General features: G+C 35.4%; 4 protein-coding genes across 5 annotated transcripts; 1 reads left to right on the plus strand and 3 right to left on the minus strand.

Annotated features, from left to right (window-relative positions):
- The first annotated feature begins 846 nt into the window (after positions 1–846).
- On the plus strand, positions 847–2,905 carry LOC9315823 (acid phosphatase 1). 2 transcript variants are annotated; one of them, XM_002879710.2, is made up of 4 exons: positions 847–1,491; positions 1,813–2,207; positions 2,320–2,532; positions 2,623–2,905. In XM_002879710.2, exons 2-4 carry the CDS (start codon positions 1,840–1,842, stop codon positions 2,798–2,800), a joined length of 759 nt encoding a protein of 252 aa, XP_002879756.2. In that variant the 5' UTR covers positions 847–1,491; positions 1,813–1,839; the 3' UTR covers positions 2,801–2,905. The 2 variants fall into 2 exon arrangements, with proteins under 2 accessions (XP_002879756.2, XP_020885085.1); XM_021029426.1 differs by having other exon boundaries at positions 848–1,491; positions 1,808–2,207.
- A 230-nt stretch (positions 2,906–3,135) lies between these two features.
- Positions 3,136–6,095, minus strand: LOC9315824 (KH domain-containing protein At2g38610). The gene is made up of 7 exons (XM_021029425.1): positions 5,714–6,095; positions 5,522–5,613; positions 5,080–5,231; positions 4,716–4,832; positions 4,491–4,607; positions 4,206–4,349; positions 3,136–3,750 (listed from the first exon to the last, which is right to left on the minus strand). The coding sequence occupies exons 1-7, from the start codon at positions 5,797–5,799 to the stop codon at positions 3,598–3,600; spliced, it is 861 nt and encodes a 286-aa protein (XP_020885084.1). The 5' UTR covers positions 5,800–6,095; the 3' UTR covers positions 3,136–3,597.
- Positions 6,096–8,524: 2,429 nt separating this feature from the next.
- On the minus strand, positions 8,525–10,946 carry LOC9315825. Its single transcript, XM_002881559.2, has 8 exons — positions 10,511–10,946; positions 10,290–10,437; positions 10,067–10,217; positions 9,863–9,988; positions 9,707–9,787; positions 9,420–9,612; positions 9,066–9,336; positions 8,525–8,959 (listed from the first exon to the last, which is right to left on the minus strand). The coding sequence occupies exons 1-8, from the start codon at positions 10,706–10,708 to the stop codon at positions 8,724–8,726; spliced, it is 1,404 nt and encodes a 467-aa protein (XP_002881605.1). The 5' UTR covers positions 10,709–10,946; the 3' UTR covers positions 8,525–8,723.
- A 1,138-nt stretch (positions 10,947–12,084) lies between these two features.
- Positions 12,085–13,059, minus strand: LOC9317672 (protein LURP-one-related 8). The gene is made up of 2 exons (XM_021030016.1): positions 12,702–13,059; positions 12,085–12,612 (listed from the first exon to the last, which is right to left on the minus strand). Exons 1-2 carry the CDS (start codon positions 12,936–12,938, stop codon positions 12,259–12,261), a joined length of 591 nt encoding a protein of 196 aa, XP_020885675.1. The 5' UTR covers positions 12,939–13,059; the 3' UTR covers positions 12,085–12,258.
- Positions 13,060–14,141: the final 1,082 nt, after the last annotated feature.

The raw sequence follows: 14,141 nt of genomic DNA on the forward strand, positions 1-14,141 counted from the left end.
TGAAGCAGTAAGGACCCCTTGAGATACAAGGAGGAGGAGTGGCAATTAGCTGGTTTCGGAGATCAATAACGCTTGGATTCCTTGACCTAGCAGAGGGAAGGATCCAACCAAGATTACCGCAAACATCTGCTACAGTGGAATGAAGAGGAATGCCTAGACGACACGGTCCAGAAGTTCCAAAATGATCCCAAGAGAAGACCAATTATCAAACCAAAAGCTAGCCGTACGACCGTCACCAAGTTTGCAACCCATATATAAGAGCCTTTGCCATAGGCCTCAGACCCAAAATGAATTTCCAAATCCAACTTGCATTAGTTTGGGAATCCGTTGACCAAAAACCATACCTCTTTAAGTAGTTTGGGATGAGTTTGCTTCAATATATAATTTATTATGTTACAAAACTTCTATTTATTTTATCAATTACTTTGTTTTTGGCATGTACGTCAATGGATTTTTGAACTACAATCTGTCGCACAAAGCATTTTCTTAAACATTGTCTCACACAATAAACTTTTTTTTGTAAAGAGATAGAAGAAGAAAGTGTTGCGAGTGGCATTCAAATCTGTGAAAATTCAAAGGGACAGGAGAACATGAAAAAAATATCTAAAGGAGTGTTAATGAGATGAGATAATTGGTTAGTGTGCTTAATGGGAATGTTTTAGACTTTTAGCTGAAGTATTGTTTTTAAGTTTTTAATGATTAAAGCAAAGCAACTCTTAACGGAATTGCCACTTTAGTATCGTTGACAACTCTTAGTTTCCATTAGACTAGTACGTACGTGTCATCCACTTTTATGTTGACAAACATTCCTTGTCAGCATCCAATCCATATATGTATGTAGTTTGGTCGGTCCATTTTTTTGTTGGTTTGACAAATTTGTGCCCAATCCCACTAATTTCTTGATAATTAGCAATAAGGCCCTCGTAGCTAAGAAACTATACGTTTATCCTTTTGTGTATTGTGGGAGACACTTACACATGTAACTAGTTGAACCAATACTAGATGATCATTAATAAATAGCATGGCTCTCGAGTGAAACCCTAAAACTTGGGTAGATTATTGTACCATGGAAATTGCTTTTAAGCGTGGGTGTATCATCAATATAGATATATTTTATATTATATGTGAGAAAAAAACTAGTGAGATCATCCACTTAAGTGTTATATACTAACTAAAAGATATCATATGCGCCACTTAGTAAATGCCAATGATGTATTATTAGAGATAGTAAAGGATTATACGTGAATGTGTTCAGTGCTGGTCTGTGTTAGTGAATATGTTCGGTGCTGGTTTTGACCCCATTTCATGAATTTTTATATATAATACTTTTGCTTACCTCATAATTATTAAGTTAATTGGTCGTAAAAATGGTGCTACTTAGTGGATGAAACCTCATCCAGAATCTTCTACCGAACCAAAACTCTTTAAATACTAATCTATAACACGACTACATTACTAATTAAGCTGATCCCTGCAGCCACCACATAATAGGTATTTTTACTCCGATCTTCACTTTTCAAGCATCGTCACTACATTCTCTTCTTAGCAGTCTTCTTGGTATCACCATTGACTCAATACAACCAAACTCTCTTTGTGTCAACTACTTTTCTTTCGTTTATGTTCTTTGGCGTTGGTTCTGTTTTGAAATAATCTAATAAAACAAAGTGTTAGGCAATGGTGTAAATGAAAGTAAAGGTTTCATTTTCTTTTCTTAAATTTTTTAGCTCTTTGCACAAAAAGAAAACAAACAAAATTTGCTTACTCTCTAATCATGATATTTACCTATATTTTGCATGAAACCCTCAAGGGTAGCTAGAGAAAGCAGAAGAATCAAGAGCAATGATGGAAAAGTGTAGGAGAGAGACGTTGCTTCTCATTTTCCTAACAATATCATCAGTGGCAAGCGGCACAAGTCCATGGATGCCGATGGACGGAAATTATGGTACTAGTTATTGCTTAAGCTGGAGACTAGCAGTAGAGACCAACAATGTACGTGCGTGGCGCATTGTTCCTCTGCAGTGTCTGCATTACGTTGAGGTATATATGCTTGCTGGTCAGTATGACAGAGACGTCCAGTTGACTGTGGACCAAATAAGGGTTTATCTCAATGAGATAACCCTCCCTGGTGATGGCATGGACGCATGGATCTTGGATGTTGATGATACTTGCTTCTCAAATGTCTTTTACTATCGCCTTAAGAGATATGGGTACGTACACCGGTACACACTTGTTTCTTCGTACTAAAACTAATTTTAACATGTTCTGCTTTTTGGATACCAAAAATTAGAATATTGTGGCTAATGATGTGTTAACATGTAGATGTGACCCTTATGATCCAACCGGATTTAGAACATGGGCGATGAAAGGAGAGTCTCCAGCAATACAACCTGTTCTTGAATTGTTCAATAAACTGATAGAAACAGGCTTCAAAGTTTTCCTAATAACCGGAAGAGACGAAGAGACCCTTCGTCAGGCAACAGTAGAGAATTTGCATAACCAAGGATTCACTGGTTATGAAAGGTTGATTATGAGGTAAAATGAAGAAGCATACTTATTCTAAAGTTGTTTTACCAAGACTAAGTCACAGTCAATGAGGACAAATATACTACGTATAACTTGCAGGACAGCAGATAACAAAAGACAAAGCGCAACAACATACAAAACAAGAGTCAGAAAGGAAATGATGGAAGAAGGTTACAGGATATGGGGAAATGTAGGCGACCAATGGAGTGACTTACAAGGAGAATATACAGGGGATCGTACCTTCAAGATTCCTAATCCTATGTACTTCGTTCCCTAATCCCGAATTTTACTATAACCATTTTCTACCTATCAAATACATGTACAACATACACAAAGGGTATGTCTCAACTTAAGTTCTGTGTTAAGAAGTTAGTTTCTCCTAGTCCCATCCAAAACCAAGAAGCCCTTACCACCCAAACTGAAGAGACAAGCCCATAAAATCCCAAAAATGGATGAAAGTAACTATCACCAATGAATCTCAAATCAAAGGAATAAGTAAATATGGTTCATAAGTTCAATGATGCAATTTCTTCACAAAGACTTTTGAATATGCATTATATCCATTGGGCTAGGCAAAAAATAGAATGTTTGAAAGAACAAAATAAACCAAACTTTTACATAAAAGTATCAAAAATCAAACAATAAGAATCAATCCAATAAATGTGTTTTTTCGTTTATGTTTTTACAATAAGAATTTCAGTCCACGCCCTTTAGCCTTTACCCTCCCAAGGCATCAACATCTTTTTCTCCCTATATATTATATATATCTCATACCTTTTTTCCTTAATTTTTTTTTTTTTTTGCATGAATATTTTTTAATAATCTGTAATGAATTTCTGATGAGGAAAAAAAACAAAAATGAAAATAAAGAAGAAGAAAAACGAAAGCCACAGGGTCGCTCACCCGAGAGAGACCAGGGCAGGCCTTGACCAGACCACCACCATTGCAGCCACTACTGGAGAAACCAGATATACACATGTGCGTCTGTGTAATGCATGCAGACATGTACTTTTGGTTGAAGAAACCATTTTAAGGCTTAAAGGAGCGTTTTGGGCGAGACAAACAAAACGCTGCTTAGCATCCTGTTTTCGGGCGTTTACCACTTGAATTGAAAGGCGAAACGCTTCCACCGCCACTTGGCCCCGGACTCTCTTCCCTCAGGTTGTTCGAGTTTAGCAATGCCAGTTCCCTCAGCTGCTGTCTCTTTATGAAATCTTGCGATTCGTCCTTCATTATTACAAACAAAGAAAAAATGTTATGTTACTGAGATACAAATTTTCATAATATGCTTTTCCGTTTGATAACAAAGAATATATCAAAGACATAACAATGAAGTGTTTGAAAAAATGATGGCTTATTTTTTGGCGTTTGCGATTACACCAATTGCTACTTTGACTGGTGTAGTGGTCACACATGTCTGCATAATTGAACACTAGCCACAAACTCCAAAAAATGGTACTGAAATACGAACGCTAAGACAAAGAATAGAGGCCCTACAGGTAATAACTATAGAGTCTCAATGGGGCAAAACAGCTACGGAAGAACCTAAAATAAAAACGTGTCCTTTCAATTTAATACCCTCCAAGGAAGACGAGACTATTCTCTTAATGCCTTGTACTGATAACCAAAACATATCACAGAAAAAATGATTGAAAGTATTGGAGGAGGAAAATGTGTGTTACCACAGGCTTTAGTAACTCTTCTATAATTTCTTGAGCTTGTCGCAGACGTATCTCCACAATACTTGCTGGAAGATCTGCCTCTATTAAGATGTGGAGCTGCTCATTCAGGTGTTCATAGCCCGGTCTTCCCCTTAGTTTATCTTCCTACATTGTATCATCCAAATACACAATCATACAACATGTTATTCAATACTCTTTTAATTAGCAGAACATCATCTCGGAGCCAACCAGTAGGTTAAACTGTGGAAGTGTTTGACAAAGTCCCAAATGGTTCATGGATCTCACCTTTTCGGGATCCTTGATTGACCCTTTCCCTCTGATGAATACACGACACCCCGTGGTAGCTTCAACGCGTTTTAACGAGTTGCCTCTAGGGCCGAGAAGTCGTCCAACAAAATTGAACTGATAAAACAGAGGAAATAAGAATGGAAAGTTGAGAAATATCATCATAAACTATGGAGCAAATGATGAGTAAACACATAAAAGCGACTAGAAAACCTGAGTACTCACATTAGGATAGTTATCTACAGGAATCTCCAGACGCAATATCCTTTTGACAGTGTATGAACTGGGGCTTCCAGGAGCACCTTGCCAATCCATTGTCATTCCAGGTGTTCCACTAAGTCTCTGCAAGAAACTGAGTGTTTTAGCTTATCTCATCATGCTTAGCAGAAGTACTGGTAATATCAATCAGTATTGCAAAAGCCATAAGCTAAAATTAATGATTCTAGTACTCTAACAAAAAAACTAAGAACTCTACACAACATTAGAACATGGCATAAAACAGATCACCAACTATACAACTGTGTCACTGAAGAATTCAGGTAAACTGATTACTTAGTGCTATGAAAGAGGTTGGTCGAGATGATGATACCTCCTGAGAGAGGCCGTTCCAGCCACCTAACCCGGTATTAGAGACATTAGACATAAGATTAGAAGAAGCCATAGGGCTGGGACTTCTGTGTCGAAGTCTATCAAAATCACCAAATCCTTGGTTAGACATCATTCCAGATACCCTGAACATCTCTGCAAATCAAGAAAGATTCATATTATGCAATGGACACTAAAGGCCAGTACTAAAGTAGGTAATGCTGGATTCAATCAGACAAATTGAAGAAATCAAATCAATGAACTTGATCTCACTCTCTTGGACTAATTGAATTAACTAAAATTGAACATTTTGTAAGAAAATTGGCTGAGAAAAAAGAAAGAAATGTAAGGACTTAAAGTCATCCCAATCTGGTGAAAACATAAAGGGTATATACACACACTTTAACAGATTCGAATCAGAATCAAAATCTCAAAAAAGGACGAACCTTGATTCAATAGACGGCTACATATAGGTAGGACCTGCATAAAAGGAGTAAGCTTTTGATGTTCTGCGAGAAGCTCCGTCAAGTACTGAGAACTGTTCAAGCAAGAAACGAAAGAAACAGATCGGTTTTCACATAAAAACCAAATAAAAGAGTGTCTCGAAACCATCAGAGGATTGGAACAAACAAACAAACCTGTCGATCTCAGGAGTGCTTCTAATCTGAGGAGAAGCAGCTCGAGCAGGAGAGAAGTAAGAGGAGTTGTTGTATAAACCAGACATGGGTCTTGTGCTTTCTTCTTCTCTAGCCCAAACCAAGATTGTTGGGAAAAGGGTTTTGATGGAATCGCAGAACCAAAAAAGTAGAGAGAGAGAGAGAGAAAGAGAAAGACCAAAGCCAGCAGACACCAAATGTGATTTCTGCAGGAAAGACGCCAGACTTTTTTTTTCCTTCTTATTATTATTTTTTTTCTTCTCTCTGAAAAATCTCTTTTTTGTTGCTTTAATTAATTTTCTTTACATCATTATGGAAAACAAAAATGAGATTTTTAATTTAACTTCAGGCAGAAAAAATCAGCTAAAAGTTTAAAGTGACAGAGTGGATCTCTCTGTTACAAAGGTTGAAATATTTAGTGATTATTTTTTGGTGATAATTCAACCGTCACCGTTTGATACTGTATATGAATAAATAAATAAAAAAAATGAAAAATGTAGAGAGAAACTTTGGGGTGTGTGCGTGACTACGTAGACCGTATCTTTTAACGCCGCTAAAAGTGTACACGTGTCAACCATGCAATCGCTCGTTAGAGCTGTCTTTTTGGCCTCGACATTTTTGTTAATAATTAACAATAAATGTGTTTCTGCAATTTGTTCTAGTTTTTTTTTTTTTTTTTGTAGGGTGGTGATGATGATTTGAGTGGCCTTTACATGATCAAGACTCTAATGTAACGCACAATAAAACAAAGTAATTTACTAATTTCGTATTTTTGAAGAAAAACAAATGGATAAAATGGTGTGTTAATAACTTTTATTGACCCTAGTAAATCAGTAACGGTTGTTCACAATCAACTTTAAAGTCTTTTAACTCATTTTTTGGCTACCATTTTCTTTCCCTAGTCAATATGCCCTATCATTCAATATTATTTTTGTTTTCTTTTTTCATTATTCTAATTTTCTTTTCTTTTTTGGTGGACCAATACTTTTTTTTTTTTAATAATAAACAATAATGCCATTGTTTAATTTCCACATGAAACACACAATTTTGCTTCTAACCGTGTTTTTTCCTTTTCACTTTTATCTATTTCCATTACAACTATTTTCCCTCACCCATTCTAAATTTTAGAATCCCTTAATGTAAATTACATAAACTGATTTTATGACTTTGTGAAATTGCATGACTTGCACATTCTACCATAGACCTAGAATTATTGATAAAGTAATTGCTCTTTAGGTGTTTGAATCCTTATAACTAAATTATTATTTTTTGAAAAACTTATAACTAAAATTAGCTTCAGAAGTAGAAGCATAGATCTCATGGTATTGTTTTTTATTTTGTATTTTGTATTTTCTAGTGTTTAATTAAGTAGTATAAGTTTTCATCATATGCTTCACGGCATGATCAATAAACATGTTTCAGTTCTTCACTTCCAAATTCATTCTGTCATCCCTCATATCCATAGACGACTTTAGATAGAAGCATAACAAACATGGCTCTTTGGACTTTAATATGGTTGCGGCTGCAAGGATAGATGAGCTTGGCTTTTTGTACCCAGAACTGGATTTGCATCAAAGAACTCATATGCATAGCCATAGGTTCCATTCTATTGTTCCACTAAACATTCAACATGAATACTATTGAAATCTATAAATCCCACATTGAACTTCTCTAAACATACTCTAACCAAAAATCTTATATATCTGTTTCTTTTTTATAATAAAAAAAAAAAACAGATTAATTTAGCCATATCAATATCATAAAGACTCAAACTCATGAAATTTAAAATGACTTTTGACTAATAAAATAATATTGGTAAACGTGTGAAGCGTGCGAGGGATTCAAAGCCTGAAGGAGCGGGAAACACGAGAGAAAAAAAACGTTAACGTTAAAGCAAAGAGGCGCCTTAATTTTTACCAGATCTAAAATCGAATAGGGGCTTAGCGTTTATAAGACCCAAACTCAATCACCATCATCAATCTTCTACAATCTCAAATCAAATTCTCAATCAATGGAGAAGTACGTGAAGCTTGAAAAAGTCGGTGAAGGAACCTATGGAAAAGTCTACAAAGCAATGTTTGGATTCTGAATTATCGATGGGTGATACAGGAACCAGTTTAGGACTTTAGCTCATTAGGTTCAGTTCTCGTGAACTCATTTAGATTACGGAGACTGTCTAGTATCAATATATCTTAATTATGGTTTTGTTTTGGTTCTGGAGATTGTTAGGAACACCAACTGAGCAGCAATGGCCGGGTGTAATGGCATTGCGTGACTGGCATGTCTATCCAAAGTGGGAGCCGCAAGACTTTTCACGTGCTGTTCCATCTCTATCTCCTGAAGGAAGAGATCTTCTCACGGTAATGCTCTTCTAAAATATGAACCAAAGATTCTCTTGCATACTTGATCTCTTTAGTAGATTCTTTCTGTTGTGGTTCCTAGCTGATGATAATTCGTTTGGAACCTTTGAAAAAATGCAGCAAATGCTAAGGTACAATCCAACAGAAAGAATTTCGGCAAAAGCAGCTCTCGATCATCCCTACTTTGACAGCCTTGACAAATCTCAGTTCTCTTTCGGAGTTTTGAAGCTGATGGCTCAAATTTATTGTCATCATCATCTTGGTGTCTTATGCTGTGTGCTTAAGAGAGATTTGTTCTTATTACATAACAAAATAAAAAGCTTGTTTGTTCAATTGAAGAGAATGCAAATGTTTTTAGCAAGAGTGAGATTTTTCTTTAAGTGGCCAATTTTATTTGTTGATGTATACAAATCTATCAAGCAAAAATGGTTCATTCTCGCTAGCAGACAAATCATATTAGTGTACAAAAATGGGAGCCCAAATTTGAAATCTTTGCTGCTTCATTACAACCACAATTGCTGCTCAAACACAAGTAAATTACAGATCACATGATATTACACAATTGAGAAACAGAACAAGATACAGAGATCTCCAAAGCTAATTAATGTTAAAAAAACAAATGATGAGTAGCTTCAATTAGACCAGACATGGAGAAAGCCGTGTCTGTTTCCTGTGTATATTTCATTCCGTTCTTCGTCGTAGAAGAGAGCGGTTATGTCTTCCAAAGCCTCAGCAACCGCACTTATCCTTCTATTGGAGTTCCCCATATCACTACTGCTGCAGTCTTCTTCCTTAGGAGGGCCATTATCTGCTTTTATCTTAGCTAAGCATTTACCAGTCAAGATATTGCTTATGTTAATCGACCCCGCTACATCAACAACCAAAATCACAACAATGTTTCAATAGCACAACAAAATCAGACCATTTCTATATGAGGTTTCTTGATTTGAAGAGTGGATAATGAGTCTGCTTACCATTTCCTTCTATCCACTGATCTTCAGTATCTGCCTTGCAATATGAGATGATCAGATCCTGATCGCTTGTTATGTAGATATTGTTTGTGTTACAGTCTGGATGCCAAAGAAGATGATCCTCAAACGAGGTCACAAGCTCTCCGCGGAAATTCCACACAGAAACATTTCGGTTCCTGAATGTTAGAAACAACTGGTTCTCATACAAAAATATGAATGCTGATGGTGTCATGAATTCAGTTCTGCTAACTTCTATCAGCTCAGCATTTCGAACCTTTAAGAACATATAAAACTCTATTAGAAACATAAAAAACACTAATACATAAAGTGGCTTGAACTAAGAACAAAACCACTCACGTCAAGTATTTGGAGATTCTCGTTCTCTTGCTTAACTAGAAGCTTTTCATTGAATTGTTCAATGAAATCAACTTTCTTGTTTCGGTGAAGCAAATGATTGAAGGACTTGAGAACCGTGCCATCTTCGATTGATAGAATCTTCAAAGGAACATGACTCACAGCTCTCTTGAAAATCAACAACATTATCCCTGGACTGGTGCACGTAAAATACATGCACAAGTTAGAGTTACAAGTCTTCAGTCCAATCAAGAACACTTCAACATAGAAAGATGTAGTAGAAAAGCAACCTGATCTTAATTTCCTGTACATTTTTGTCTGATACCGAGTATAACAAGGCATAGTTTTTGAGATCAAACACCTTGTAAACACTGCAGAGCAAGACTGTGGATCAGTTGAGAAACATCAAGTCAACACCTTTTGAGTAATGAAGACAAGAAAAATACCTATCCTGTGCAGAATATGTCAGCACCTTCCCATTAACATCATCAAACTCTACAAAACCTGGCCACTTTAGTGACTCAGACTCAAAAAGAGGAAATCCTGCGTCTGCTTGACCCCTCAGAATATATCTAACAATACACAAAACATTACTTTCACAAGTCTGAGAACTAACTTAAGAAGCCACAACAACACAAGAGTAGACATACTCGATTCTAGTGGATCTGCATTTCAAAGAGCTGTAATTGTCAGAGGCGTAAACAGAAACAGTAATGAGAGAATCATTGTTCTTGTTGTAGAACAAACTCCGAATGACTTCATCAGGACTAACATTTAAAAAGCAAACCCTTTTATTCGTCTCTGCAATTACATACAAACAAACCCATCAAATTACAGTGACACACAAAGCAAAAAAGCTAAAAAAGTTAGTACCTCTGCTAAAAGAAGCACAAACACCAGATAGAGTAAGAGCAAAGACAATGTCTCGAGCAGCAACAATCTCAATAACTTTGCTTCGTTTCAACAAGTTAGGTAATGATACTAAACAGTATCCTTTAGGATCATGCGTGTCATATTGCTCCTGAATTCAAAATCAAAACTTTCAGAAATTGGAGAGCCAAATTAAGGACTTTAAGAGAGAGTCTGATACATACCACGAGACGCATATTGCGGAATCTCTCTTGAGCGGTGCTGATTGAGAAAGCTCGATCCATACGAGAAGAGATTTCTCGGCGTTGAAGCTTTTTAACGCTATTGACGATTCCGTCGGGACGAGACCTCTTCTTAGCAACAACTCTTTTACTACCGCTACAAGGTCTAGGGTTTGCTATGATTCTTCTTCCTTCCATCATTCAAGCTTTTGCTTTGCTTTTGATTCCAAAGTGATGATTTTTAGGGCCGAAGAAGAAGAAGAATCCGTAACACTGAAGAGACTGCAACTGTTGCAGCAGCAAGGCTTAGGCTCCAATGGGCTAACTGCAAAATTTTCACTTTTCAATCTGAATTTCTTAAGCATAAAATAAAAATATCATAAGCCTATGATAAAGTTTGGCTTATGATGATATTTTTCTGAATCTACAACATTATTGGTTTTTCTAAAAATCAGGTTTTTATGATCGATTATTATTTTTTTAATCGTGTCTGAAGCATTGTTCAAAAAAAAAAAAAAAAAAGTGTCTGATCTATCATTTTTTGAAATGGTTATGCCTTTTTGATGGGTTAATTCTCTGATCTAATATAACCAAGAAGCCAAATAAATAAACAACGATTTCGACACAAACATTGAAAACACTATGATTATGCGGTTTTACGGATTTGGTATGAAACCTTAATTAAGACGGTAAGACCAAACAAAAAGGTATGATTATGAAACCTTGCAACCTTAGCATAAAATTTCAGTTCGCAATTTTGGTATAAAATTACAATTCGCAATTTGCCGCAAAACCCTAATTTCGGAATTTTTCCGCCAAATCACATTTTAGCGCTTAAATTTCAAAGTCACAATTTGACACTAAAGTTTTAAAATTAACTTTAGCGCTAAATTTTAGTTTTAATTGTTTTTTTGTCTCAAATTTTTATTAATTGCATAAAATTATTTTCAAACAAAAAATCTTATTATGCGATTTTGTATTTTACACTAAATTCTTAATAGTCCATTTTACTTACCATCAAGATCTTGACTTCAATGTTTTGTCATAAAGATTGCAAAGATATTATTAGTGTAAATTTTATATTGTCAGATCAAAATTTCAACGCAACAAATGATTTTGGGCTTCCAACGTGGTGCGAAAATAGATTATGTGTGTTTAGGTGTAAAATCTCACTATGATTTAGACACTAAATCGTGATTTGGCGATTCCATTCTCCAGATCCAGTTTAAGAACTAGACGGAGAATTCAGGTGCAGTGTAGAATCTATATCATTCGACATAAATTTTGATATTGATTAACTAGTTCACAATAAACTTTAGAAACAACTCTTTTTTAGCAAATAGTATGTTAGAGAATTTGCAACGAAACATTTATTAAAAAGTTAGCAATAAAATAGTAACAAAATTAGACATTTATTTTTCTTGTTAACTTAGACATCAAACTCTCATGACCGACAATTATTAAATATAGCCGGCTTAATCATCAGCATCTTTACCAAGCCGTCACTGTTGAATCGTCTCTAAAAAATCCATCGATAAATTGATTGCATCTTTGTAGCACCATCAAAGGCCAAAATCAAAACGAAAAAAAAAGTTATATATATCTATGTTTTTTTTCTTTCTTTTTTCTTGAACATTAAAAGTTGTCTCTGTTGTTCATGTGTACATTTAGGAAGGAACACATCGCATAAATTACATAAACAAAAAGGAACTAATATACACGTAAAAATAAAACCTTAAAAAAAAAGAAAATCAAGAAGATCTAAACATTTGGTCGAGGATGATGGTAAGTGCCATGGCCACACGAGGCTCCATCTCTGATTCAACTATAAGCTTAAACACATCTTTGCCAAAGGCAACTCCTCCGATCACCGTTTCTTTTCTCTTGATCTCCGCCGTTTTCTTCTTGTTCCTCCTCTCGTCCAATATTTTGCAGCTTCTCTGACTGTACGATCCTTCTATCTCGTACAACACCGTCTTCTTCGCGCTAACCCACGCCAAGCTCCTCCGGTTTGTTAATATGTTAACGTTCTTTCTCGCCGTCAATATTGGGTCTCTCTCTGTTTCTCCATCGTATACCATCCAGCAATCTCCAAGACTCAACTTCTGTTCAAGTCAATACAAGCAAGGATACTCAAGATTAGTTTCATAACTATTAATGAAAAAAATACCGAAAAAAGAAGAAGAAAAAGTACCTTGCGGCGGATAGAGAGGAGGGGAAAGCCGGAAGCATCCATAAGGACGATGTTGTCTCTAGGACAGTTCATGTAGTTGTCAACCCTAAAGACAAGCTCTCCATTGGCGTTGTAGACCGTGAATCCGTCGCAGTTGAAGAGAAGGGACTTCTTCCACACTGTTAAAACCACGGCTGCTTTACTATCACACAAGCTCTCGTCGCATGTGTTTGGGAATTTTGGGTGAACTTTTGTCATCTCTTTTTGTTTGTATTCTCTGTTGTGTTTCTGTTTTGTTTTTTTGGCTTTGATGATTCTTGTTTGGAGAAGATGAGTTGATGATGTTTGTATGTGAGACAAATGAGAAGATGTCTTTGGGTTTATTTATACAAATGTGGAAAGAGAAAGAGAATGTGGTTCTCAAATGAAAAGAATGGTCTCTCATCTTCTTGTTTTCCACTAGAGAGATATCCTTTTCAGTCTATTACTATAAGATATCTTCTCTTTAATGTAGGTCCATTTTTATATGTATTAATGCAAATTAATGGATTGATTCCTTTCTATAATCAAATATTATAATAACGGTTTTCATTCACCTAAACTCCAACAAAATATTATAACGAAACCTTGTTTTTTGATTCCTGTTCTGACCAATATTGGCCCTACAAAATAGCTTATGGTCTCATTAATAATATAAATTTGACACTAACTCTAGTTCATATGCTCTAGCTTTTAATGAAATTTACAGAAATTATACTAGCTATTAGTATATATTGTTGGCTATTGTTTGTTCTTTTAGCTTATAAATTAAAAAATCAATATTTTCAAGGCAAATTACAGAGATAAAATTAGGGGTTTTCTAAATATTATTATGGTTGTATTAACGCTCTCTTCTACTTTCATTTATCATTTGTACGCGTTAAACGTTTCTCGAATCTTTCTTTTCCCTTACATTTTCGTTGTTATATATACTTAGGTAGAGAATATAATTGTGCTCACTACAATAAAAGAAAAGAATCTATAGCAACGAAAAACCTACGGGCCATAATCCATCGACATTTCCAGTGCATCTTTTTATAGTGGGAAACAGGAGTCTCTATTTGAAATATTTTCCATGTTTTTATACTACTATTTATGCAGGATTATCGTTTTTATTCTCCAAAAATTGAACCGAAAGTATTTATTTGTTCCTTTCAACAACAGACTACATGTGTCCGAACCGAAAGTAATATATGATTTAAACCAAAACAAAAAAAAAAAACAAGAAAATAAAAAAGAAAGTGATATACGATCTACTCTCTAAGATAATCAATATACATATTGTTGATATCAAGTTTTAAGGATTTAACATTAAAACCCCAAAAAATCACTTTGTGGATCAGTTTCTCGCAGGTGTCCGAATTCCAAGATTTCTGGTTATGAGTTCTCTTAGTCCAATTATATTTTAAACATCCGATAATA

Source organism: Arabidopsis lyrata (genome assembly GCF_000004255.2).
Source record: "Arabidopsis lyrata subsp. lyrata unplaced genomic scaffold ARALYscaffold_4, whole genome shotgun sequence".
Taxonomy (NCBI): domain Eukaryota; kingdom Viridiplantae; phylum Streptophyta; class Magnoliopsida; order Brassicales; family Brassicaceae; genus Arabidopsis; species Arabidopsis lyrata.

Bases quoted from the DNA above. Each gene is read 5' to 3' on its own strand.
- LOC9315824 (XM_021029425.1), bottom strand. From the start codon at position 5,799: ATGTCTGGTTTATACAACAACTCCTCTTACTTCTCTCCTGCTCGAGCT. The intron at 4,350-4,490 runs GTGAGATCCATG...GATACAATGTAG, and splicing joins CAATCAAGGATCCCGAAAAG to GAAGATAAACTAAGGGGAAG. The intron at 3,751-4,205 runs GTAACACACATT...GTAATAATGAAG, and splicing joins AAGAGTTACTAAAGCCTGTG to GACGAATCGCAAGATTTCAT.
- LOC9315823 (XM_002879710.2), top strand. From the start codon at position 1,840: ATGATGGAAAAGTGTAGGAGAGAGACGTTGCTTCTCATTTTCCTAACA. The intron at 2,208-2,319 runs GTACGTACACCG...GTTAACATGTAG, and splicing joins TATCGCCTTAAGAGATATGG to ATGTGACCCTTATGATCCAA. The intron at 2,533-2,622 runs GTAAAATGAAGA...TATAACTTGCAG, and splicing joins TATGAAAGGTTGATTATGAG to GACAGCAGATAACAAAAGAC.
- LOC9317672 (XM_021030016.1), bottom strand. From the start codon at position 12,938: ATGACAAAAGTTCACCCAAAATTCCCAAACACATGCGACGAGAGCTTG. The intron at 12,613-12,701 runs GTACTTTTTCTT...TGACTTGAACAG, and splicing joins TCCTCTCTATCCGCCGCAAG to AAGTTGAGTCTTGGAGATTG.
- LOC9315825 (XM_002881559.2), bottom strand. From the start codon at position 10,708: ATGATGGAAGGAAGAAGAATCATAGCAAACCCTAGACCTTGTAGCGGT. The intron at 10,438-10,510 runs GTATGTATCAGA...TTTTGAATTCAG, and splicing joins TCCGCAATATGCGTCTCGTG to GAGCAATATGACACGCATGA. The intron at 9,788-9,862 runs GTATTTTTCTTG...CTTGCTCTGCAG, and splicing joins ACATATTCTGCACAGGATAG to TGTTTACAAGGTGTTTGATC.